The 26,687-nt window shown below is 39.6% G+C and overlaps 1 protein-coding gene across 1 annotated transcript; it reads right to left on the reverse strand.

Moving 5' to 3' along the window:
- Window positions 1-2,385: 2,385 nt before the first annotated feature.
- Window positions 2,386-21,320, reverse strand: arglu1a (arginine and glutamate rich 1a). Its single transcript, XM_041806624.1, has 4 exons — window positions 20,756-21,320; window positions 10,171-10,396; window positions 7,287-7,370; window positions 2,386-3,243 (listed from the first exon to the last, which is right to left on the reverse strand). Exons 1-4 carry the CDS (start codon window positions 21,085-21,087, stop codon window positions 3,079-3,081), a joined length of 807 nt encoding a protein of 268 aa, XP_041662558.1. The 5' UTR covers window positions 21,088-21,320; the 3' UTR covers window positions 2,386-3,078.
- Between the last annotated feature and the right edge of the window lie 5,367 nt (window positions 21,321-26,687).

Here is a 26,687-nt window from a genome sequence, read left to right on the forward strand (position 1 = left end):
ACACACGCATGCTTCGTCATTCACTCACTGCTGCTGACCTCACACCTTGTCTTACCTGAACTTGTCCGTCCTCTACGAATCAAGCGAAGTCGCCAAAGTTAATTCACTACACCAAATCTCAAACACAGAGCCTTCTCTCCCATAACAGTCTCATTAAACTATTTAGCATTACTGTGACTTGTTTTCTGATTGTGAAGCATTTCATACAACTCAGGAAGAGGGGAGAGGGGCAGTGGGAGTGAGCACATCACAGGAAGGCTATAAACATTACATCACACAGGAAATGTTCCCTCTCTCTCGTTACCCTTGTTAGTTGAGACACATATCCTGCTGGAGGTTTGTAGTTCTGGTCATGGTCAGCTTAGGAGTCGAGGTGGAGCCCACCTGTGCTGCCAGATTCCCTTTTTCCTGCAGGATAACATGCTTCTTTGACCCTGTTTACACCTTGCATTGACATCCGAGCTAAGTAATCAGATACTATGTGGTCCTCAATGTGAGATGTGGCCCTATCTCAATGTGTACTAAGGACAGGGAAGTGGTCTGGGATGTCTTCATCTGGACTGGTTAGGTAGTGAAAACCTGCAAACATGCCGGCATGAAAAGACTGCCCCATCAACAGACTTAAAAGCACGTTTATGACAAAATGAGGGTGAAAAGATGTTAAAAAGGCACAGCTAGCCCCTTCACACATGGTCTATTGCTTACAAAGAAGCTAACGGTGCATCTTCACAGCTTTTATCTTTCATTCAGTCATTACTATACATTCAAAGCAGGGCTTCTTGCATCAGGGCCAAACCACACCTCCTCAACAACTTATCATGACCCAAAATTTCAATCAAAACTGAACATTTAAGATGAAAAACTGGTGCAGTTTAGATCCAAGATTGAACTAAAGATATATCCTTCAAAATAAAGGCGTATCACAGACTTTTGGCTCCACATTTTTTTTCCCCCTGGCACACATGTGGGACTGACTTTTGGGTTACAACCCACCAAATCAAGGATTCACTGGAAATGGTCAAATTAGGGCTGTCAAAAGATTCATATATTTAATAAAGATTAATCTCAGAGTTTCTGTAGATAATTGCAATTAATCAAATTTTAAATCCACCATTTTGCATTTTAAGTAGATTTTTCTTTTCATTTTGGATTTTTTTTCACTGTTTTTTAGGTAAGTAATGAACCTATTATGGGTTGTAAAAGAAATATGGGGACCGTAAACTGGTAAAGGTTTGATAACTCAAGGTGCAGATGACTTTTGACTTGTCTACTGAGCTGTCAGTTTTTAAAAGTGAAATGAGATTGGGATGCACGATATTATTGGCATGATATCAGTATCGTCAGATATTAGCTTAAAAAGTCAATTTTGGTGATGATATTCTGGCTATAAAGCAGCTGTAAATATCTGCAATATGGATAAAAAAGTTTATGGAGTTTTAGGCAGGACTAACAGACCCAGGTCAGCTGAAGTCTATTCATCATCATTCCTTACACTTTAAAGTGAGCTTTCAGGACTGAAGTGTTAGGTCTGAACTACATTTAAATACCATATCAATATTGGCTAAAATTAATTTGTAAATATTAACATATTGAATATAGGCAAAAATCCAATATTGTGCATCCCTCAAATGAGACAAGGCAATGAAAAGGAGAAGTGGACTTATTGTAAATCACTGTGGCTGCAGGGAGCTTGAGTCAAAGTACAACAAAGCATGTGATTAAAAATGTAAATGCACTAGTTATGATTAATGCAATTCATCTTAAAACCTCCACTATTTAGTAAATAAACTTTCTGGGGTGCCGGGTAGATTGAAATGACTTAATTCGAGGCAAAAGGTGACCTGCATGGTGGATGAACACAAGCAAGCCATGCGTAGCCTGAGAGCCTGAGTACAGGGCAAGAAAACCCGAACAAAAGATATTTGTGGATCTCATTACATATTTGTGGATCCTTAACAGCAGAAAAGTCGCAAAAGTCGTTTATAAAATGACACCAAAATTATTTCTGGGTGTTATAGTGCATTTTCATCGAGCAGCCTTGTTCAGTTCAGCATGGCATGGTACGCATTTATTTGTTTTTCCATTATCAAAAGTTGGAAAGGGTCCCAGAATAACTGACCCATACTGAGGCACCCTTCTGTAGCGGTACTAAGCATACCTATCCAACCCTAAAGGGTGGCGCTACACACATTTAGCGAGTGAGGGTACAGGTGTCTGTGGGGTCTACAGTATCAAACTGTACTGAGCCAAACATGACCACTCGTTAGAAAATGCAGCTTTATTGACACCAAGTTTCAATCTAAGATGTATTAACGCTAAATGTGAACGAACGTACTCAAGCAAACTTGGTATCTGATTACTCAGCATGGATGTTCGTGCAAAATATAAACAACTTTGTAATTTATTAAAAACATAAAAAGCAACAAAGCTGGAGCTATTAATTTAAAGATGAGGGTTACAGAAGTAAAGACGGTGGAAGACACGAGTCTTTCAATTGGACGGGAAGTTAACTGTGCTTTTAACGGCTGCGACAGCCACTTTGGAGACCTTACTTTAAAAAGAAATCAAAACAGGAAACCACAGGACGACTCCCAAGCTGCACATGAGCGTTACAGTAAGCTGAGCTAGACAGAGTCACACATAATCGTCTATATCAGGGACTGACGTCTATTGTAGTTTGCTGGCTGTAAAGACATGTAAGAAGAAGAGCACAGGCGCACAGATACTCGCTGTTACACCGGAGTTAAGACTGTGGGGACATGTTATAGCATTCTACATCAAAAGTTCAAGTTCCCTAAAAAATAAAACCGAGAAAAAAGCACAAACAAGAGTCTTCTGTGTGGAGAGGAGGGATGGAGGGAGCAGTCAGGTCATTCAAGGGGGATAAGAACAGCCTCCTCTTCCAAGGCCGGCTGGAACAACATGGCTCGTTTTCACGCCGGGTCACACCCCCTTTTCCTCGGCCTTCCATCAGCACTTCCAAAACGAAGCGATCGTTCTGTAGAGGAGGAGAGGGGGCTGGGTGATGAGGAGGGAGAGCTGGATGAGGGATGAAGGCAGGACGCAGAGGGAGCAGTCTCATTCGGTGGCCTTGAGGGTGAAGGAGAGCTTGGGCCTGGACTTGCCCTTTCCCAGGATGATTTTCTGCTCCTCCTTTTGCTGTCTCTGACGGTCCTGCTCCAGCTTCATGCGCTCCTCGTGAATCTTTCTCTGCTCCTCCACAATACGCAACTGATCCTCGGCCTGTCAGATGCACACAAACAATGAGGTCAGACAGGGACAGAAAACAATAATCCTTCAAACCAAGAGCCCACAGACTGCTGGCATTTTCTTTATCCCCCCTTGAAGATCCAGCATTACTCTGTCTGCTTTCTTTTTGTGTGCAGCTGTTTGCTCGCCTGAATCGAACAAACACAGTGTGTAAATTAGTCAGACTTAAGCTTATATAGCCAAGAGGAAAAACAAACCCAGTGGATTGTTAACCACGGCTGATAACCATCATTTCAAAGCCACTCAATAGAAGCAGTCCCTGCCAAAAGAACTATTAAGTTATTCGGTTATGTTGTGGTAAAAGCCTCAAGGTCTCAATCACTTGAGGATTTATAATGAAAGACACATTAGTGGCATTGAGAGCACAAAAAGAGAACACATTACATGTCCCTGTTTTTGTTCTACACTTACTAACTACGCTTACCTTTCTTAGAAAGTACCGACAGAGATTAAAGTTAGAAGTGATTGGGAGAGTTACCTTTCAAACAAATAAAACAATGTTTTAAAAACATGCAGAGAGGGGCAGGGGTGCCTCTAAACAGTTAGTCAAACATTTTGCAGATTAGCAGGATCAGATTTTACATCTTTAAAATTTTTGTTAAAATGCACAAGAAGTTCAACTTCTGTACACAATATTAGCACTCAGTCAGTCATCATCATGATTTAGATATGATGGACTGACTCTGTGTTGCTGCTCATAACTTTAAACTGTTAAATAATCAGAGCATACAATGTTCACAGATAGAATTGTCAGATTAAAGATATTAACTGAAAGTATAACATTTATATTTCTTTGTATTGTTTACTTTCTGGGTTTTCTGAGTTATTCCTCTGAGGGTGCAGGATAGTCAAAAAGAAGCCTCCCCTCGTCCTTTTCAGATACTGATTAACAAGTCTGATGAACACTGATTTTGCTTGATGTTTGCTTTCTAAAGGTTTATGTAGCCAAAATAAAAATATCTATTAAATTAAAAAGCTGCAAAATAATGAGTTACTTAGGAGCTACAAGTGAAAAATAAAGCCAACTGATTAAACTTTTAAGGTTCAAACCTTGGAGGGATTATCCCTAAATTGAGCTGAAACCATAGGGTATCATTCATCAAGCACTCTAGAGAAAATTTGTCCTTTTAACCCTTTAACTCCTGAGCCTCTGGACACGTTCTTATTTTAACTATAAATGGCACAGAAAGTGTCTTGTAAGTGCTTTCGCCCATTATTCTGGAATACTTTAATATCTGGCAGGTGTGTACAATGTACTGCATGTTTAAAAAGTGTTTTTTTTTTTAAACTGTTTAAATTAAAACTGAGTTGCTGGGATCTTTTCTTATTTTAACCATAAAAGGCCCAGAAAATGTCCCGTGAGTATGTGCTTTTGCCGATTTTTCCACAATACTTAGAACTTTTAATATATGGCAGTTATTTACATATTACTGCATGTTAAGTGTTTTAACAGTTTAAAATGAAGACACACAAAAAATGGGGGGGGGGACTTTATGCTAGAATCTTAGTGGGAAAAGGGGAAATTACAGAAATAACCACATGCTGGCTGTAAAGCACAGTTTCTTAGCTTTCAGAAACTGTCTGAATTTTTCCGATAGCACAAACAGTCATGCAATTATGGTCATGTAAAGTGTGCTTCAACAGCACGTCGTCGACGACACGCTAGGAGTAAAAGGGTTAACCCATTTACGAAGTTTTGCTACAATTCTGACACCAAGGGTTTTTTTCCTTCTTTTAACATATTTACATGTTTGAGTTAATGATTGTATGGCTACTCATTATTTAACTCAGAGGTTCCCAAGGTTTTCAGCCCACCACCCCCATAATTACAGTGCTAGACCTGGGGACCCCCAGTGTGTCTGTAGATGGTTAAAGCTTAGTTGTGCAGACTTGCATATGATTTATTTTTTAACCTTACTTTAATTTTGGTGTAAATCTCACCAAATACTACAGTTTTATTTTAAACTGAACTAATTTTATGTTTATGTTTTTACAATAATGGGTAAAATATATAATTTTAAATAAATTTAAAATGGGCTTTGTTTTATGGAAGGCAACACACTCGTAGAATCTCGTGACCCAAACTTTGGGAACCAAAAGTTTATCTGAAGCTGTCACATGTGCTGATGCCCGTCTTTGCCAGGACAAAAGTTTAGAACGCTGGAGAGCACTCTAATGCACATTTAAGTGATGATAAACTGGAGGAAACAATTAATTATGCACTTAGCAGCACTCAAATATGCTAAATTGAGACAGTAGTATAGAGTACACAAGTACTCTTTTATTTCTTGTTCTTTTTCCTTCCAGATGTACTTTTTTCTTATGTTTTCCTTAATCCAGTGTAATATCACTTGTGATGACAGCGCTGATTAAACTAGTGATATAATCAGATGTGTATAATCTATAGTGATTGTTATATCGTATGATCACACTTTCTACGTCTGTTTTCTGTTTTTAAATAGGTGTTAAAACATTTTATTAACCGCTGCACTTCTTTAAGTTGTCTCCTATCATTTTTTAAACAACTATTTAATTCATTCTGTACTTTTTTCATTGATCTGATGCTTTAATCAGCATTTAAAATGTCTATCAGAATTTCAGTGGGTTCAATGAATTGAAATAATTAGCTGAATAATTTTTCCTACTATTTTTTTAATGATTGTCTGATCCTTAATTTTGATGTCTTTTATTGTGATATCTTGTTTTGGCTCTTTGTCATGTTTCATTTTCTTGGTTTTATTAGTCTTTTTGTGGCCCTTTAAGCACTTTGAATTGTTATATGTATAAATAGTGCTCTATAAATAAATATATCATGCCTTGACACGACTACAAATCATGCAATTAAATCAGCCTCTTTGTGGTTCATTTGGAGCAGTACTATGCCCACTTTAGAACCACTTCATTCTTCACTTCTTTGACTTGGTGTCCAGTGCACAGTCACTGGAATAATCTGATTTGACATGTCTTCTGAAAACTTGATATAGGTTGAAAAGAAATCAAGGGAACAGTAAACAAAAAAAAAAAAAAAAAATAGGGGGAAATGTTTGATGGCACAAGGTGCAGAAATGAGACATTAAGGAGCAATGGCGGACTTATTTTATAATTTACATTCATTACGTACATATTCATTAGGGGTCAACCAGTTATTGGCCAGTTATTGACCAGTTACTGGCTGGTTATCAGGGCCGGTGCTCCATTTTGGCTGCTTATCTATATCAGTGTGTGACTTTGCCGTTGGCTGAAAAGATTAATTATTCTAAAGTGCACTACTTTGACAAAGCTGCCAGTTGTGTTTTCCCCTCTGACTCCGTCTTCACACTCCTGTCTCCCTAATGTGATCTGATTGGCTAGACATCATATGCGCAATAGTCATATCCATTTTATGTAGTAATAAATTAGTCTAGTTTATATGAATGGCAGGTATACGTCCAATCACAACTAATATTCAGTTAACATATGAAAAAGAGAGACAAAAAAGTGCTTCGTGTATCCCTGGAATCACCAGAGCTAATGGAAGTGCTTGGAGTGCTTAAAAAAGGGTGGAAAATTTAAGACCAAAATATTGTTAAGAATGGTCTAGGCATTTGAGGAAGCTTGAAAAGTGTAAATTAAAAAAAATAAAAGCCTCTAACATTTTCAGAACAATCTCTAGTGCCTTGATCATTTACACAATGTTTTTTTTTGGTTAAGTTTTCACCCTTTTTCGTCCCTAAACAACCAATACCAAGTGGCCCCTGAGATTTTCCTGAGGTCAATCATGGTTTTATAGAGCTTAAAATAACAGATTTGAGGGGCAAAACAAGCTCATCTTTGTGTTAAAATATTATACAAGCATGGTTTTCAGGGTCTAAGGACATAAAGAGTGTAGCCCCAAAGTGGATGAATGGTTGTACTCATTTCACAGAAACCAAGGCAGCATGCAAAAACGGTTAAATTGAGGGTTATGAATATGACAGAAATGTATCAAAAAAGAAGCAGAAAAGCAGCAGTTTTGCCATTCATGGAGCAGGGCGTACCAGTTTGGCCTGAGCCTCGGCGATCTTGCGGTTATTCTCCTCCAGGATTTTTTCCAGCTCCTCCCGCTTAGATTTTTCTTCCTCCTAGACGGGTGACACAGTTCCATGTTAGCGCACGAACAGGCTACGGCCACAAAGCATTTTATGTCCATACATACACACACGCTTGCCCTCTAATTGTCACACACACACTCGCCACCCCAGCACACACATACACAAAAAAAAACTAACTCAATGCACCACAGAGAAGTTTGTTTAGCCTCTCGCACATAACCACACTGCGGCATTCTTTGCAGTCAGCCTGAATTGGTTTAAAAATACAAAAAATGGGGCAAAAGCATAAAGAAACTGGGGGGAAATTAACCCGCTATTTTCCCCCTCCCTCTACTGCTGTTAATACCCTCCTAGAAAAAATTAAATGCTTATGGTGCTCACATTAAAACTTAAACACATGAATTTAAAAAAGGGGAAACCCACTCATCACACTCATAGATAGAAGACAGATATAAATGACAGACAATACAATCTAGAAGAAAATACATTTGCTGGTTTTTAACATCATTATAAGCAAGAGAAAAAAGGATACAAATAAAGGAGGGAATAGTTTTGGCTCACCAATGCACGTATACCTACGCATTTTCCTTGCCTGTGTACCTACACAACTGGTGAAAGCTTTCGGCATTAAACGGTTGAATATTTACTGTCTCGTCCGGACTGTGTGGCCCCTGCAGAGACAGAGAAGCGCTCCTGGGGTGGGTGGGTGGGTAGGTAGGTAGGTAGGTATGGGGGGTATTCTGCCATACCGCGCCCGCGGCATTCCTCTTTATAACTGATCTCTGTACTGCTTAGCCTGCGCCTGCAGCCACAGCTCATTCTTTGTTTTAAATAGTTTTTTCCTTTTCTTTAGCGGCTCAGTCCCCACTGAGACGATGGGAGAGTGAAGGAGAGTACAGTACAAAGTGGTGTGTCTGTGTGTGATCGAGGAAGACCGGACCACGGTACACTTACAGTACAGGACATGAGTCACGGGCTGAGCTGAAAGGCTGCAGGCCAGCTCAGGTCAAGTGCTAGTTAGGAAGGTTGGTGAGATGTGTTTCCAAAATAAAAACAACACAAATGTATTTACAGATAACAATATCAAACTTAGCAGCAACCCTATAGGAAAAGCAGGTCATGAGTAAAAACACAGTACATTTGTTTCTCTGAGGAGAAAAAGCTCTTTAAAATCATAAATATGAGAAAAAATATTGACAGATAAAAGGTCAGACCTGAGAAAGTTAACCCTGTTATACAGTAAAACATGAAATGAAGCAGTCCATCGGTATGTGTCCTTGTTAGAGAGAAGGTAAAGGGGGGGGGGGGGGTGGCTGGTAAAGAAAACCTGTACGGGACAAACTCTCTGTCAGTGAAAAAAAAAAAAAAAAAAAAAAAAAAATATACAACATCTCTACACATGAAATATTGTTTAAATCTCAGATTTCTGGAGTAAAGTTGGCCTTGTGCAATATCGATGACTCTGTAGGCGTCTAACTGAAGCTTTTTCATCTGAATACTTCACCTACAGAAGAGCTGTGCTAGTTCTACTAAATGCAACACTTCATGACTAAGAGCTGGAGAATCAGACAGAGCAGAGTGGTAGCATGCAGACACAGCATAAGGGAGAAAAGAGATGACCGAAAAAGACCAGGAGGTGCCATCGGACTACATTTCTCACCCTATTAGTACCGAGCCACTGATTGCTCCGTGTACAAGTTGGGGTCACTAGGCTTTAGCTGCCCCCTCTCATTCACAATACATTATTACTGTAGTGTAAACAAATCCCATTTTCTTAACGACGCCCAGGGAGGTGGGGCACAGACTGCTGTCTACCTTTATTCCGTCTGAGCTTGTGCTAACTCTAAAGTGGCTGAAGATGGGTCCTGTAAGAACTTAAAACCATTACAAGACTGGGCTTTGTAGTAGAAGTCAAACAAAAGCCTACATTAAATAAACTATGGTTTGTCTTCTCTTCTATTTTTGACGTCTGGAAAGTTTAAAAGTGGCCAGCGATGTACAGAGGTGGTTACTGTAAAGCAGAAATATCATCTTAAAGGAAAAAGACAGTTTGTTTTATCACAGACATCAACAGAGATGCTTAAAATCAAAAAAGCAAAACACAAAAAAAAATCTAGGGGATAAAATATGATATTAAAAAAGGCTTTTTTGTAACCCTGCCATGGCAAAACTGTCCCTGGGATATCAAGAAATCTCCTTGAGATCACAAATATAAGCCTTACAATGTACATTCTTTATCTTGTCATGAAACAAGTTGTTAGGAGCCTTGCTTTTCTGTAATTTTAGGCTTTATCTGAACAGCTGGCTGTATAAAAATGAATATTATGGGTAATAATAAAACAAGCAGATGTGGCTGATTGTAAAGTTTAATTTCTGATATAGCAAATGAACCAGTGTGTTACAGCTTCTGTACAAATACTCTTATTTTAGATATTCATGAACTTAGAAATGACCAAACTAATGACACTTCTTGATAGTAGAAGTAATTTAAAATGCTTTAAGATGCCTATATTTGTTCTACATATTGTCAGCTTCATTTTGCATGCAAAGAAAGAACCTAGTATAGTGCTGTTAATCTAGATTCGTAATTTCCTTTCTGAATGGCCTCTACTGGGCCTTGAAACTCTCTCCTGAAATGCTGCTTCTACCATGGCGTGAATCCTTTCTAAACATAAATAAGGAGGAGTGGGAGGTCCCTCCATCCTAATATCAGTGGTAGTAAGGCACCAGTCAGAGCAGGTGACTGGGGGGGAAATAGGGATAGGGGTTCAAGGGTTGGGGGGGTATTTAGGGAAGGAAGGGGGCTTCGTTCCAAACGACCGAGCGTTACCTCTCTGGCCTTCTGAGCTGCCAACTCGGCCTGCCGCTGCCTCTCCAGCTCCTCCAGCAGCTGCCGCTCCATGATGCGCTTCGCCTCCTCCACACGCCGCAGCACCTCCCGCTCGATCTCGTCCTTCCGCTTCTCAAGCTCCTCCTCCACTCGCTTGGCCACCAGCTCCTCCACTCGCCGCGCTGTCTCCTCTTCGATCAGCTTCTCCTCGATCTCCTGCTGCCGACTAGAGGTGGAGAAAAGAAATGAAAGGAGGACAGAATTAAGACATGAATAAATCTGGGGCTCATTTTATCATAACACTGATCAACTGCATAAACAAGGACGAACAGTATTGTTCACCATTTTTCCACATCAATGATTCCTGCCTAAGCTCTTTAAAATCTAAGTTCTATCACTGTAATAAACAGCTTTGACAGGGTTGATTTTCCACTGGCTTGTTCTAGCATGCAGGTTGGTTTTGTCGATCTGCATTTCCACTACATCCACACAGCGAGGCTGACCACAAGGCCATAAAATTACAGTCACTGTGGTCACTCCCCATCGAGAGTTAAGGCATGCACAAGAGAATAGTCCTGGATGGCGAATTTAAAGGTAAATTATCAAGGACGGAGACTGCAAAAAGGTTGCACAAGAACATTGTTCTGCATTTTGCTAAACCTGAAAATCAATGGAATTGATCAATACTGCTATCGAGTCTCGTGGGTCCAGAAATGTGACTTTAAATCAACTCACTTGAGAGAAAAAGCATCTGTCCAGAATTTTTTCCAAGATTATTTTTGGCCTCTGTTGCCTTTACTTAGATAGTTAGCCGATGAGAGACGGCATATATGGGGGGCATGCACCAAGCTTGCACCAAGAGCAGGAATCCATCCAACATCCAGTGCACTGACTGGACGAAGAATACAGTCTGTGAACGTGGGTGCCTGCTCTGACCAGAGCTAAATCAGTACATATCAAAATTTGACTTTACTTTGTAGAAAGTCTGGTTTGTTAAAAATAGTAATACAATGTTGTAGGGATGCACGATAATTATCGGCAGATATTGCATATATTTTACATATTTTTATTATCCTGATAATAAAATATTAACCAATAAAATCCACAGATAATAAAGGCATTTGTTTTCTTTCTCACAAAATACATTCTGAAACAGTATGTGGCGCTGCAGTATGAGACCCGCTGTTAACCACCAGAGAAGAAGAGGGAGCAGTATTAGCGGTAAGAGGCTAAAACAAGGTGGAAGTATTCAGTATTTAGGGAGGATAACAGGACAGTGTTTGTAAAACTTGCCCCACAAAGATTCCAAAGAGAGGGAAAAAGTTCTGGCACAAGAAGTTTAAGACAACGGATCTTAAAAGTCACTTTAAAGTCTTCATACCAACGAATTTAAAAAGAAGTGGCAGTAGCTGCGAGCCGTGGGCATTAGGACCAAGCCAAAGCTAGGCAGAGTGTTGATTCAGCAGGCATCGTAAACTGCCGAAAGTTTGCTAGAGCCAAAAGGTGCAATGCTAAAAAAAAATGACAAAATCAGTCTCACAGTCTCCTGATCCACTGTTGCTTTCATAGACATTTCCCTGCCTGCTATGTTTGATGTGGTTTCATTCAGTCTGATCGACATTAGGAACAGAAGTTCACAGACCACGGTGGACTTTACATTTGAACCTATCTCTGATATGACCTCAGTCAGTACATATTTTTAATCTTTATGTAAAACATCAGCTCTCTTTATTTCTGATTTATGCAGCAAAAAGAAAAAAACAGACCCCCACACATCTCCATCTGTTAAGAATGACAGCCTGTAATTATTTGGTTTTATGTGTAATTTGACATGAGTCAGCTGAATTCTTGTTTAGTTGACTGAAATGTAAGATTTGACCACTTGACAAGATACTTAAATTTATTTCAAGGGAGAACGTATGACAGTTGTTTGTATTTTACTTTGGTACACAAATGTTTAACTAAAAAAAGGACAGTTGTAAAGTCAGAATACTTCTTTGTTTTTTGATGTAAACAGGAGTGATGTCAGTTAGAATTCATTATAGAGATCTTTGCTCACTACATATTAACCCCTTCTTACCCACAGATGTGCTTAAATACATCAAACAAACTTCTTTTTTAAAATCAACAATTGAGAAAAAATTATCGGTTCTTATCCGTTATCGGCAGGAGTAGGAAATTAGCGGTTATCAGTATCAGTTCAAAAAAATACTTCGTGCATCACTACAGTGTTGGCATAAGTGTAGAAAACGGTGAGATGAATAGTAGTTAGGTATTAAACATGGTGATACAAAGTTACATATTGATGTACCTAAGTTTAGGTAAAATGACTGGTGAAGGTAAATAAAACGCCATCATGATCTGTTAAATATGACTGAAAAAGATAATGTTAGGGGATGCACGATATTATCAGCATGACATTATTGGCAGATATGAGCTTATAAAGTGAAATGTCTTTATCTGCCGATATAAACATTTCTGCCGACATTTACAACTCTTATTCTGGCTATAAAAATCTGCCTACATCCGTTGTAAATACTGGCTGTATGAACAAATAAGATAGTGGAGTTTTAGTCTGGACCAACAGACCGTCAAATAAAGTCTCTTTATTCGTCATTGTTCCTTCCACTTTAAAGTCTGAGGTCAGTCTTAAGGACTGAAGTTCTGGGTCTAAATTACATTTAAATATCGGTATTGATATCATCTTAAATTATTCTGTAAATATCAGCATATCAGATATTGGCAAAATCCAATATTGTGCATCCCTCGACAATGTAGGTTTTGGCAAGTTACTTGAATGAATACAGTAGTTTGGAGGGGAAACACACTGCTTTGAAGCAATATACAATAGACACACAAATTGATTTCAAAACAGAACTCATGTTTGACCAATTAAAACTACTTTTCTACAGTAATAATAAAGTACTGACAGCAGTTCTGTTAAGGACTCTGATGTAAAAGGAATACTGAGGTCATCAATATAAAAAAAAATATATATATAAAACTTACAATCCCTGTCCCCAGTAAACTAAAAGAATTCTAAGGGACAACGTAAATGGAGCCAATGCCCAAACTCCCTCACATCTTCATTGTAACCAACACCTTTATTCAAAGTCACTGAGGCCCATTATATGCAAAACTACTGATAAGGCCAAACCTTCAGTTAGCTGCATACAACACAGTCCATCTATATTATGTAACTACAGCAGCATCAATGCTTTGAATGAATGAGCCTGACCAATACAACAGCTGATGGATGGTGGTCACCTGCCATCCTGTTTGCTTGTTGAAACCACTTTTAAATGCTTCTTTTTTGTCTTTAAACGCACTCTGAACAGGAAGCTATTAAGAGCTAAGAGTCATGTTGTCACATTGCTTCTGGCACCACTGTAAACACACAACATACCCTCCCTGGGTTTGATTTCACCCTGTCAGCCAATAGGAAACCAGAGATCTTACCCAGCCCATGCCTGAGTCCTTCCTTATCTACCGAGTCTCAGTGACATGATATTTACATTTGTATGCCTAGTTAAGTGGCCCTGCAGCTATTACGCCGTAAACGAGAGCCACTTAGAAGGCCAGGTGTGGAGCAGTAGCTCAGGTCTCAGGTGTCTGCGTGCCCCTGGCTACCACAAACACTTTCACAATGGCAGCTTCCCTCTCCCTTCAGACCAAACCTGCCGGCAGTCAATGAACAAGCTGTGGCCATAATGTGACACCAGAGAAGTACTTTATGATGCAGAGAAGTGACAGGGTTGCACTTTAACAGCAGCTACTGAAGCAGCAACTTCCCTGCTGAATCAGCTGACCCAACTGCTGTTTTATGGACTATTTGAGAGCATGCATACCAACAGTGCATACACTATATAAAAAATGGTAGCACAAAGTTTAAAAAAAAATCATGAAATGTGTGCTATTTGTGTAAAATTCATACTAAAACATTCCATAACACTTTTTTAATAACCCATAAATACATTTAACTACCTATATTGAACTTCAATCTTGTGTTAATATGGGCAGACGCTGCTGCATATTAGAATTTTTTTAAAAAGCAATGCAAATACAAACTGGACATAGGGATGGTGGTTTGATAGATTCCAGTTGACTTCAGGAGTACTGACAAGGTGCCACAGAGTAAAGAATCAAACCGAAAACTGATAAGGTGCTCTTGGTTTTGCAGCCATTACAATCTGATATCGCTGTTCTAGGGTTCAACCACAGGATCCTGTTTGCACAAGAGTGAGCACTACAGTCCATGTGATTGAAGCACAAACTCCAAATACATATTAACCGAGTAATTATAGGTGCACAGTAAATTGTTTTTCTCTAAAGCTGCACAGTGTAATTGTTTACTTATGGATTCATTATCCAAAAATTTATGTCAGAACATGTGGCAAATGTTCTTACTACTAAGATATTGAAAGCACATTAACATCAAAAGTATGAGAGGTTTGCTGTGATATCCGGTTGGTCAAACAGTTAAAGGGAAAGCAAAGAACAAATTATTTTAATTCATGAGAACTGGTAGGTCTACAAGGGTTGTAGATCCTAACAAATTGTTTGCAGTCACATGATACTGATCGTGTGCGAATGTCAGATGACGGGCAAGAAGTATAAAATACCATCAATTGGAAGGGGGAAAAGTAATAACACTAAAGCTCTAAATGGATCTGAACACTGCATTTACCATCAGACAATTTCTATAAACACTGATTATGATAAACTTTTAAAAAAAATGATATTTTCCCCCTCAGGTTGATCACTTTGCCTGGTGTGGAGGATATCAATTACTCAGCCCTTCAGACCTCATACTACATGTTTAGCCAGATGAAAGGTGGCAAGAGTCTTGAAGTGTCTTCTAGTGAGTTACTAGGCTAGCTGCACCCCTTTAACTGATTAGCTCCCCCTTTTTGTCATAAACATTCTCCTGATGGAAACACTGATATACTATTGAGTAGGGATGAACAATAAATCACATTTCTGTCATAATCCAGATGTGCGTATGCACATTGGTCATACTGCAAGGAGATGCAATTTACGTCAGTAATGTAATGTCGAGACGGCAGGGCATAGCGTGGGTCTAAAAGCTCAAGAAGATGACAAAAACCCAAATTCTCTACCACGGAGATGGGAATGTGTGTCCAAAGCGAAGAATTCAACCACTTTTTTTGTTGTCTTTGTTGACTTATCGCTCTCTCGAGAGTACTTGTCTGTTCTCTTAAAGTCCAGAAGTTGTTGCTTCGGTGAAGAGGCCTGTTGCTATAGTGAAGTCAACGTATTTCGCTGTATGTTTAGTTCGGAGACGACGGATCAAATTTGTAATGTTAACTGCTGCTACCACCTCTGGAAACGGTCATATTACAGATGCTGCAAGTGGCCACAGGACCGTTTTCACTCTCAGGTTTGAAGTTTTTCTACACCGCTGACATTTTAAACACAGGAATGCTAATGTTGCTACTGCTGCTTTGTTGTGTTACTGATGCATTTACGCCCTGCTGTAAGTTGTGCTCAGTCTACAACAGCTGACGTAAATGATCGGCTGGGCTGATCAGACCAAACTGCCGATCTCCAATCAATTAAAAATGCTTATATTGGCTCTGATCCGGTACATACAATTGGGATCGGGACATCCCTAGTTTAGACTGTATTTCAGAAAAACATCACTGTGGACTGGTTGGTGCATCTCATTTGATTGACAGATAGCGGACAGGAAGTCGCGCTTAGTGGGTGGGCCGTTAGGTTGATCCAAAGTTTGGTTGAGACCACGATTACAATGTAGAAGCTGCCATAGATTGGCTTCAAAAGTTGTTTGAGTCTGCCTATAGCAAGCAGATGGCTGACACCACACATGGTTTGTCTAATTCTTTCTACAGTCTATGGTTCTTAGCCTTCGTCTCTGTGTCAGAGCCACTGTCAGAGGTATCACAGTGTGATATTCAAAATATAGAAATGATAGAAAGACCCAATTTCAGAAAAAATACATTAATTTTATTCAGTATATGTACATAAAAGGCACTTGGTTTATCTGGTTATATTTTAAAAATCCCAAAATATCATAGAGAAAAACTAACGAAATGTCTATTTTTTCTAGTATCCTTCAGCCCTACTACTGAGCAAATATTGTGTGGTAAGGGACTGGGTAATGACGTGTCGTTTTTAGAAGACACCCTTTCATATGAACAACAGGAGCTAGCTTCTGTTTGAGAGCCAGTTTCTGGAACCAAAGGAGGAACCATCTGGGTGCAAAACAACACGCTTTTCCAACTGAGTTGAGCCAAATGATACAGATCTCTAAAATGCGATGGATTCTCCATCACAACTTGCAAGTCTGTAGGGAAATCAGCTGTAGATACACAAGCAAGACCAGGATTTATCATGATAAACTGTACTGTACTGAACCAAACCGAGCCACATGGTGGAAAAAGACCATATTATGAGTGTTGTCTGACTCTACTTCTCCAGGCTTCTCCAGGCAGTCATGTATTCTTATATGCCCACGCTGTAAGCTTGAACATGGCCCCGTGTGTTGCACGGTGTGCTGTGTTTGGCACGACCGGTCATTCAGGGAATTTTATAAATTTCTCCGATTGACCCGACAGTTCTTTCTGTCTTTCTCTTTCTTTCAGCTTTATCCCTTAAAATGTGTTCTCCAGGTCAGTGGATGGTCTTAAAAGGTCAGATTTTTATGGTGGATGAACTCACAAACAAAAATGTGGTTGCAAATTAAAAGTGAAAACCCTTTGAAAAATAGGCTATATTCCTGTATTGTAAAAGTTCAGCTTTCAGACATCATCAGACCACCTAGTAAATGATGGAACTTTATTCTTGCTAGAATGTGAAATATTGCATTCATGCATAAAGTAGAGGATGTTAGCATGATTAAATGTTCCTTTACTTTAATGACAAATTAGAAAATAAGAATAAGCAACAATAGAAAGAAGTGTTCGCGCCCAAAAGTTCCTTGGAGAGGAGCTCTAAAACCCCAAACACGGCGTAATTTATCTTCCTTTCATTTTAATTTTAATAAATGTGAACTACCATTAGAACTTCATTGCACTTTGTAAAATATATTTTCTTTAGAGAATCTGTTAATACCAGTTTTTAATATAGAAGCAGTTCATTTAAAGGACCCAAATTCTTTTCTCATTGGTCTAGTACTACTTCTTTTGAAAAAAGCAAAAGTGATTGATACAAAAAAAATTAATATTTCCTATTAGATTACTTGACTGATCAACAGAAGAATTGATAGAGTACAAAAAGAACTGATTACTGCAGCCCTATTTTTTATATTCTTATATTTTTCTAAATGGTCCAAACAGAGTCTTGCTTGAGTTTGAAAGTTATGATTCAGTCTGTTGTATCCATTCAATTGTCTTTTTTGATGTGGCATTTGAACAGGTCATGGCATACACAAGACCGTCATCTGATTTACTGGGGTTACTTGAACACATGACATACAGGTACAGCTCAAAAAATGAGAATATCATGAACAAGTTCAATATTTTTTGTGACATTTCAGACAGCGAAACCCATATATTATTACACAGAGTGATATATTTCAAGACTTCTTGAAATGTTGATGATTATGGCTTACAGATAATGAAAACTCAAAATTCAGTGTCTCAGAAAGTTAGAATAGTACATACGATCAATAAAAATGATATTTTAAACAGAAATGTCAGGCCTCTTAAAAGTATGTTCATTTCTATGCACTCAATACTTGGTTGGGCCTCCTTTTGCATGAATTACTGCATCAATGCGGTGTGGCATGGAGGCGATCAGTCTGTGGCACTGCTCTGGTGTAATGGAAGGTGTAATGAGTTTATTTAATATATGGGTTTCACTTTCTAAAATGAGTGACAAAAAAAATTGTACTTTTTTATGATATTCTAATTTTTGAGATGTACATGTATAGCAGTCTTTTAAGTCATTAATTCCACTTCAATTCTGTTGATTCAACCATAGATTTCTATACTGGATGCATATGTTTAACTAACAGGATTTGCTACACAGTTTGGGAGCACTTTACAGCATTTATCTGAGCAGATAAAGAAGACAATGGTACTGGAGCAGCTGAAGCAAGTGTCATGAGTGCATGTAATTCCCAGCACAGGGGGTTATGATTGCATGCTACTGGCAGGCAGAGTCTATTTTTTTCCTCAAGTCCACAGTTAAAGGTACCATTTTTTGGTTCCATTGGATGCATAATGCTGATTTGTTTTTAGCTTATGTTGCCCTTGCAAGAACTGATCTTTGTCTTTACATCAGTGATATTATAAACTGACATTACATCACTGAGCCTGATAGACTTGATATGTAAGACTTGTAAGCTAAAACTTTGTTGATTTTCAGGTATTTTAACAATACAGAACTAGAAAAGCATTCAGAGAGCGCAGAATAGAGCCCGATCAATTTATCGGCGGACCGATTAATTTGGCCAATTATAGCGTTTCACAGATTAATCAACATTGGGCCAAATGTAGCCGGTGTATTAACTTTTAACTTTTTTTTGCTTTCTCTGCTCCTGTCAATCTGTGTTGTGTCTCCATGCTGAACTCAGCCAGAGTGCCTGTCCCCTCCCTCTCAGACACATAGTGCAGCAGCTCTCCCTCACTCAGTGTTGCCAACTTAGCGACTTTGTCGCTATATTTAGCGAGTTTTCAGAACCCTCTGACAACTCTTTTTCAAAAAAGCAACCAGAGACACATCTAGCAACTTTTCTGGTGTTACTGGAGAGTTCTGGAGACTTAAACGTGAAAGCACGCTCTTCTCACCGGGCAGCGTTGCTGCCGTGGGACCCTCTCCACCCCTAAGCACTCAGAGGCAGCCTTGTCCTCGCGCAGTTTGGCTGCAGCAAAGTGGAAACCGGGCTTTTACTTTGAAAAGCACAAACCAGAAAAGCTTTCATACGGTGTTTATCTTTCCTGTGACATATTCTAACAGAGTGGAGACAAAAATTCACTAATAGTAGATCTTTAGAGAACAGCTTTAAAAAACAGGCACATTTAAGCTTGTGGCCTTCCTCAGGGTTATCAAGAAACACATTGTAAACATATTCTATGTGCATATCTGCCAAAACGACGTAAATATGGCTCTCCATTTATCATTTTTCTGTCTAATATTGTCCACAGCCACAGTATAAGACTATTATACAGCATTTTAATGTCGTCTAAGTTGCATCTTTGTGAAATAAAGATAAATGCAACTGGTTATTCACATGTACCCATTTGTGTATGTTTATTGTATATAGCCTGTGTATATCAATGTTCTTCTTTCATATATTGGCAAAAATATTGGTTATTGGCCAATATATTGGATATCGGCTTTTTTTTTAGCCCCCAATATTGGTATCGGCTCCAAAAATCCCATATCGGTCGGGCTCTAGCGCAGACCTCCACCATTAGCCCTATCTTCCAACAGTACAGAATCCTTTAAAAAATTCCTGAAAGCAGACGGTGATCCGGATCACTCCCAAAATCTAATCAGTTCTTCCTTATGCCATTTCTGACATTTCCTGAAAATTTCATCAAAATCCGTCCACAAGTTATGTTGCTAACAAACAAACTAACTAACTAACAAACCGTCCCGATCCCATAACCTCCTTGGCGGAGGTAACCAGGTCTGTTCGATCCCCATCCTTAGTCCTTCTCAGTCAACAAAGGCATAAAGCGCCCCCCCCCCCACCCCAAAAATATAAAATATTGGTAAAAAATATATAATATTGGTGCATCCCTACCAAGTACTTTTACTCATACAAGGAGTAGGCCTGTGTATATGGAGCCTTAAACAAACAGAGAAGTAGGAGGACATAGTAAAAAGAGGATATAAAAAAACAGCAATAAACATATTAAGAAGTAGAAATATAATAAAATGCTCAAAAGGTGCAATGAAGGAGCTGCAAGTTGCATGAACTGCCTATGGGCTCAACATAATGTTTATCTATGATTAAAGTTAAAAGTAAATGCATTAAATTACAGTTGCACCAGTCCCTCTCACCCCTGTCAATACCTATCCTGAGGACACATATATAAAACATTGCCAAAGCTTTGAAACATAATATTATCATTACAGATAGTCTATACAGTTGAAACCATGTCTGCAGTTTGGTGCAACTGTAACATAAATGAAAAGGACAAAATATAGCCTACTGCATACTGAGTTCTGCAAGAAAAGGCCACTTTAACAAACGTGAACTTTGATAATATTATGCATGCATTTAACTGCTAGCACTGGGCACAAGTCAAATAAACACAACAATAATACTACACACCGAGTTCAATGCCACCAGTGACCACGTAAGTAATCCTTGATGCAGTGATCACCTGCAAAGATGAGCTGGCAGCTTCAGTGCAGCAGTCAGCTCTGACAGGGATATTTATCTCAAAGCTTAAGGCCCTAGAGAGGCTAACTGACGTTAGCACGCTAAGGCGGCTAGCTTCTTAGCATTAGCGTGCTAAAGCGCCAATGCTGTCTATACAAATGGAAAGAGTTAGCCGAGCTAGCGTTTAGCTTAGCACATATCCAACTCCAGAGCGGCCAAGGTTATATAACACAAGCACCGCGTCCCTAATAAAACAATACTCACATTTTCCTCTGTCTTTCCATCTCTATCCTTCTCTCTTCCTCTTCTTTCCTCTGCTTCTCGTCCAGCGCATTTCTCTTGCTCAGCGTCCTCCCAAAGATGTCGATCCTCTCCGGCGGCGAGGCTGCTCTCTCTCTGCGGGACGAGGCTGTGGTTGACCGGGAACGGGAGCGAGAATCTCTGCGACGGCTCCTTTTCGACTCTCGGGACTTGGACCGCTTCTTGGACCTCTCCCTGTCTCTGGACCGTGACCGAGACCGGCTCCGTTTCTTGCTGTGCTTGCTGCTTTTTGAGTGTTTAGACCGGGATGAGCTGCGGCTCCGAGAGCGGCCCATGATAACTACCTCTGTTAGTCCAACGGTTACACCAAACTAATGTGATTTTTAACGTAAATATGAGCACTATCTAAAATAAAATCACACAAACTCCTTCTCAAACGTGCTAGGTATTATATCAGGTGGAGCTGAGTTGCTGTAATAGCTCTATTTTGCAGAAATAACAATTCAAATCGGTTGTTATTTTTCCCTACAGACGCGTTACAAAGAAAGATGGCGGTTCTTCGTGTTTGTAGTTTCCCAGCAGCCACCTCGGCTTTCGGCATTTTCCGGCGGTCTTCGGCACTGCCCAAAAACTGCAGTCATAGGAGAAAGGTAATGCAACATATATTGCACTAATGCATTTATATAAATGACGTTTTAGTTATTCGTGCGTTCCGTTCTGGGTACTGCCTCAAGTAAGATATATGTATTAAGAAATCCGCGCTACATTGGCTGAATGATGGATGATTTTTTGTGGGGTTTTTTCTGCAAAAATTTCCCCACCTGCTAATTCTCAGTTGTTTGGTTAATAAGGTAATCGGCTAAGTGTATACATGGACCTGGGGGCAAAATCTTTATTAAAACAAGCACAAATTATTCCTACATAACTTTTTCATGGCCAACTCAAACTAGACAGTGTCCTAGCAAACCAAATCTCCTAAAACTTTCAAGAAGCTCTAAGTGCAGCCCATCTTGCATGCTGTGTTTACTTTATTTTGAGCACAGTTGACGTCTTAGTGTCCTTCAGCATTTGACACCACAATGTCTGTCCTGTACCAGCTTTGACAGCAAGACATGTTACTCACTGTATGCCAGAGCTAAATTAATAGTTGGGTCCACAAAGTCTCCATGATAAACTCTAGGCCTAAGCTACATAGTTTATGACCACATGTACTTCTTGTTGTAAAGCGGGGTGCACTAACAGGCAAGGCTAAAATAGTCATCTATGGCCTTGCTTTTCAACAGGTGACTTTTCAGTGGGTTGTAAATAGTGCATGAAAAAATAAATATGATGTGCCTTTATTTTGAAGAACATTTCTTTGTTCTGTTACATATCTTATTCCATCTGAAGTCCAAACTGCCCATTTTTTCATTTAAAAATTTGGTTATAATTGAAATTTTAAGAAATTTTGGTTCCAATTTGCTGTTAAATGGGTGGTAGTGGGTCGTGATACTAGACCAGTTGAGAGCCACTGGTCTATATGCTAAAAGACATGGAAAGAAGGCAGAAGTGGGTCACACCCAGGCCTGAAAAACTGTTAATAAAATATCATAAAAGTGCATCCAACTATGTAGTGTGCAAGGAAAGACTCTAAAGCTACCAGAACCATCTCAAGCATAACTATAGCATATATAGTGACCTAATGTCAGCACTACTTCAGCTTTCCACTGCAGTGAGTGACGTCATGGTAGTCACATGACAGCAAGAGGTCAACGGCTTACCCACTCTCATACATATTCCCCAAAATTCCCCAAACAGTTTATGTTGGGATTTTACTCCTTGTTGCCAACTCTAATGAACCAGTCTTAATGAATGTTTGGTTGCCCATTTGGGTCAATAGCTAAGTTGTAGTAAGTAAGAATGCTGGAACGCATGTTATATGTTACGTGTTGCATTACCAACAAGTCATCTCTTTGGCACATTTACGTCAAACTGTGAGCGTTAGAAAAAAAAGTTTATTCAGTTTGTCTCATTCCTTTATGATCCATACTTTATAGTGGTGCACCGATCGATCGGCCAAAATCAGAATTGGCACAGATTTCCTTAATTTTGGGGGATTGGTGATCGGCTGATACTTAGATAAGATCGGTTTCATATGTACCTCTACCTACTAAAATGTGAAAAATAAAAGACTAAAGCGACTGATATAATTTTGGAGTTCGGACAGCAATGCTCTAAACTTTTCATTTATATTTGAGAGAACTACCTCATGTGCAGTTAAAACAACAAGTTTGTATTGTTTCACGGGTATTGTTCAATGTTTTTCAATAAATTAAGATTGAAACATTGAAGGTGTGTGCTGTCAGTTATACAAAAAAAAAAAATATCGGTATCGGCCAAAATCGGAATCAGCAGGTCAGGCTTTTTAAAGATCGGTGATCGGCCAGAAAATTGCAATTGGTGCACCCCTAATACTTTATGTTTATGATGATCTTGAGTTTTTTAGGGGGAAAAAAGGCAATTACAAATCTACATAAGTTTATATTTCTAGTCAGACAGACACGGACAGAACTCCCTTTCCAAGTGTACTGATTGGCTGATGGACACAGAACATTGTTGTTGGGAGATGCAGTGAAAGAGGGAGCTGAAGAAAGAGTAAAGGAGTTGTGAGGAGGAACACCACTCAAAACTTACTTAGGCCGGCCACACACTACAGGATTTTAAGCCAGATTTGAGACAAGATTTTCCTCCCCAAACAATCATGGGGGCGTACCCCGAGTGGAGCCTCATCACAAACGATTATTTGTCCGAATAATCCTAATGTGTGTGGTGTCAACACAATTGCTTTACTCCATTGGAGCCTGCCAGACCCGAATCAGTAATAGGTCATAGTGCCTCTGATGGAGCATCCAACCAATGAGAGCGAGCAGACGGGTAATGTCACCAGCTGGATCATACACACTTTCACCACTCACAACCATAAACACAACTGTAGCTTCATTTCAGCCAGGATTTAATCCTTAGGCTTTTCCTTGTTTTATGATTTTTGCTGCACCTGTAATGCATGCCAGGGCAGCCTGTTGTGGAGGGACAGCAAGAGGATATCGATAGACATCCGTGTTTGTTTTTTTGTTCTGAAGTCACATGATTACCCAAGGTCGTTTGCAGGTTGGCAGGGGTGTGGTCTCCAGTGATCTGACAGTCTGGCTGAGTTGTTCTGCGTTCAGAAGATTAAAGATGAAAAATCTTTGGAAATTGTCCTGAAGTCTGTGGTTTCCCAAAGTTTTAAAGTCGTTGCAGATTTAAAAATCCTCAAGCGGCCAGCCTTAGGTAGTCTGAAAGTCCTAACTTGTTCACATGTACACTGAAATGAAAATCAAGCAGTGACATAGCCACCACTGGGCTACCACACAATCTGTCTCAAACATGCTGGCAAGATTGCCTGGAGTCTGGTCCAGTTCAAATAGTTTCTACAGTGTTTGTTGACTTGGACAATGACAGTAGAATAGTTGAAGTTCCTGATCAAGTTCTAACTGCTGCTAAACCAAACTGTGGGTGTTTACATGCGGTGCAATGCAGGACCTGCTCGCTGTTATCCCAACATAATTCACTACTATACCTCATTTTTTCAAACTGCCTTTTTCTATCCCCATACAACTTATATTTAACTTTGCTTGTGTCCATTTTTAAAGGTTGTTCTCATGCTTTATCAGGCCCTAAAGTGACACTTTTATCATAGCTCGTAAATATAGCGACGAGAACATCAGATAACCGACCAAGAGACAGAACCAGGGAGGAAAAAAAAACACAACTTGACAATGACACAGTCCCACACTAAAAGATTGCCATCCTACTCTGGTAAAAGGAGGCCATTGTGATAACTCTCCCTGGAGTGCTATGCTCAAAATAAACCAACATTACTATATTTAAAAACACATAATTCAAAACCCAGGGATTCAGCCTTAAAAAGGTCACAGCGCTCAAACTATAAATGAAAGTGTTCTGACTACAGAAGGGTTTTTTTGTCATTTAGTTTTTTTCTAATTACCTGCAGCTCTCAGCGCTCGTGTCTAATTTTAGTTGAAAGGAATAATTTGTTCAGCGTGCAGCTTCAATTGTAGATCAAGAATACTTTAGCCGTTGTGAACTGATAAAGGTTGTCAGATGAGTCATTTGCATACTCACAGAGATAAAAAGCACTTTTGTACTGAGTTACTGTGCACTCATCTGTGAGCCTGTATTGTCAGATTAAGTGTGAGCAGCTCTGCAGATATACAACTTTCCCTAGAATTAAAGCAAAGCGAACAACGATGTGATTTTAGTGCCTGAAATTGAGGGCAAATCTTGGTTCATCCATCCAGGAAACGCTTCTTCGCCCTCCATCCCTCCTCTTTTTACTTTCTACTCTGCTGGAAGCCAAAGAATCAATTTTCCCTAACTTGTGGTTGTGTTTTATTTTAATGATCCACAAATTCTGCTCCCTGAGATGAGAGGAATCAGCATTAAAGAGACAGAGATGTCTTGTTTTTTGCTCGTGTAACAGGAAGGGAGAGGTGCCTTAATCCCCTTTGATGAATAATAGAAAATGTTTCATGGAGGTAGAGAGGAAAAGAGTTCCAGTGCAGCTCCTCTGGGAAAAATGAGCTTGAATCAGGGAAGCGGTGGATGTGTAAATGAAAGAATTTTGCAGAGGTTGTCTACTTGGCTGCTGGGTGCTTTGGGGTGAGGCAATAACATGAGCAGGGAAGACAGGGCTGTTAGGGAGGGTTTCAAAGAGCAGGTTTCATATTTCTCTAATCCGTATTTGAAAGGATGCCTTGCAGAGGTAATCTCAGGGAAAACAATTTGGATATGTCACTAATAATGACATGTCAGTCAAGGCTTAAAGGAGTCACAGAAGCACCTCTTGTCCTTTTGCTGAGAGAAGTTTTTTGCTGAAATGGTGAGCAACTCTGGCACACTCTAGGCGCATTTACACAATACATTAACAAAGGTGTACTAGTATCTATCCATTCAAGATACCAGGTGGAGATTGTTCCTGCTTTATGTGGGTACAACTTAATATATACTGAAAGCTCAGTAGCTTAAACTGCATATGGAGGTGGTCTAGGATGCCATAAGGATGCATGCATTAAGGACCATCCAGTCAAGTGATGTGATGTGCAGTATTCGACTTTTAAACTAAAAGCATGGTGTTAGATATGGGATGCCCAAATCATCACTGTCTGTGGAAACTTCACACTGGACTACAAGCAGCATGGATTCTATGCCTCTCCACTCTTCAAGGTCTCAGAGTCTGGAGGAGGAGTGGAGAGGCACAGAATCCACGTTGCTTGAAGTCCAGTGTGAAGTTTCCACAGTCAGTGATGATTTGGGCTGCCATGGCATCTGCTGGTGTTGGTCCACTGTATTTTCTGAAGTCCACAGTCAACGCAGCCATCTACCAGGACATTTTAGATCACTTCATGCTTCCTTCTGCTGACAAGCTTCATGGAGATGCTGATTTCATTTTCCAGCAGGGCTTGGCACCTGCCCACACTGCCAAAGGTACCAAAAGCTGGTTCAATGACCATGGTGTTACTGTGCTTGATTGGCCAGCAAACTGGCCAGACCTGAACCCCATAGAGAATCTATGGGGTATTGTCAAGAGGAAGACGAGAGACACAAGACCCAACAATGCAGACGACCTGAAGGCTGCTATCAAAGCAACCTGGGCTTCCAATACACCTGAGCAGTGCCACAGGTTGATCGCCTCCATGCCACACCGCACTGATGCAGTAATTCATGCAAAAGGAGGTCCAACCAAGTATTGAAGGCATAAAAATGAACATACTTTTCAGAGGCCTGACATTTCTGTTTAAAGTATCATTTTTTTAATTGATCTTATGTAATATTCAGTTTTTTTGAGACACTGAATTTTGGGTTCTCTTATCTGTAAGTCATAATCATCAACATT

Source organism: Cheilinus undulatus, linkage group 15, assembly GCF_018320785.1.
Source record: "Cheilinus undulatus linkage group 15, ASM1832078v1, whole genome shotgun sequence".
In the NCBI taxonomy this organism is placed as follows: domain Eukaryota; kingdom Metazoa; phylum Chordata; class Actinopteri; order Labriformes; family Labridae; genus Cheilinus; species Cheilinus undulatus.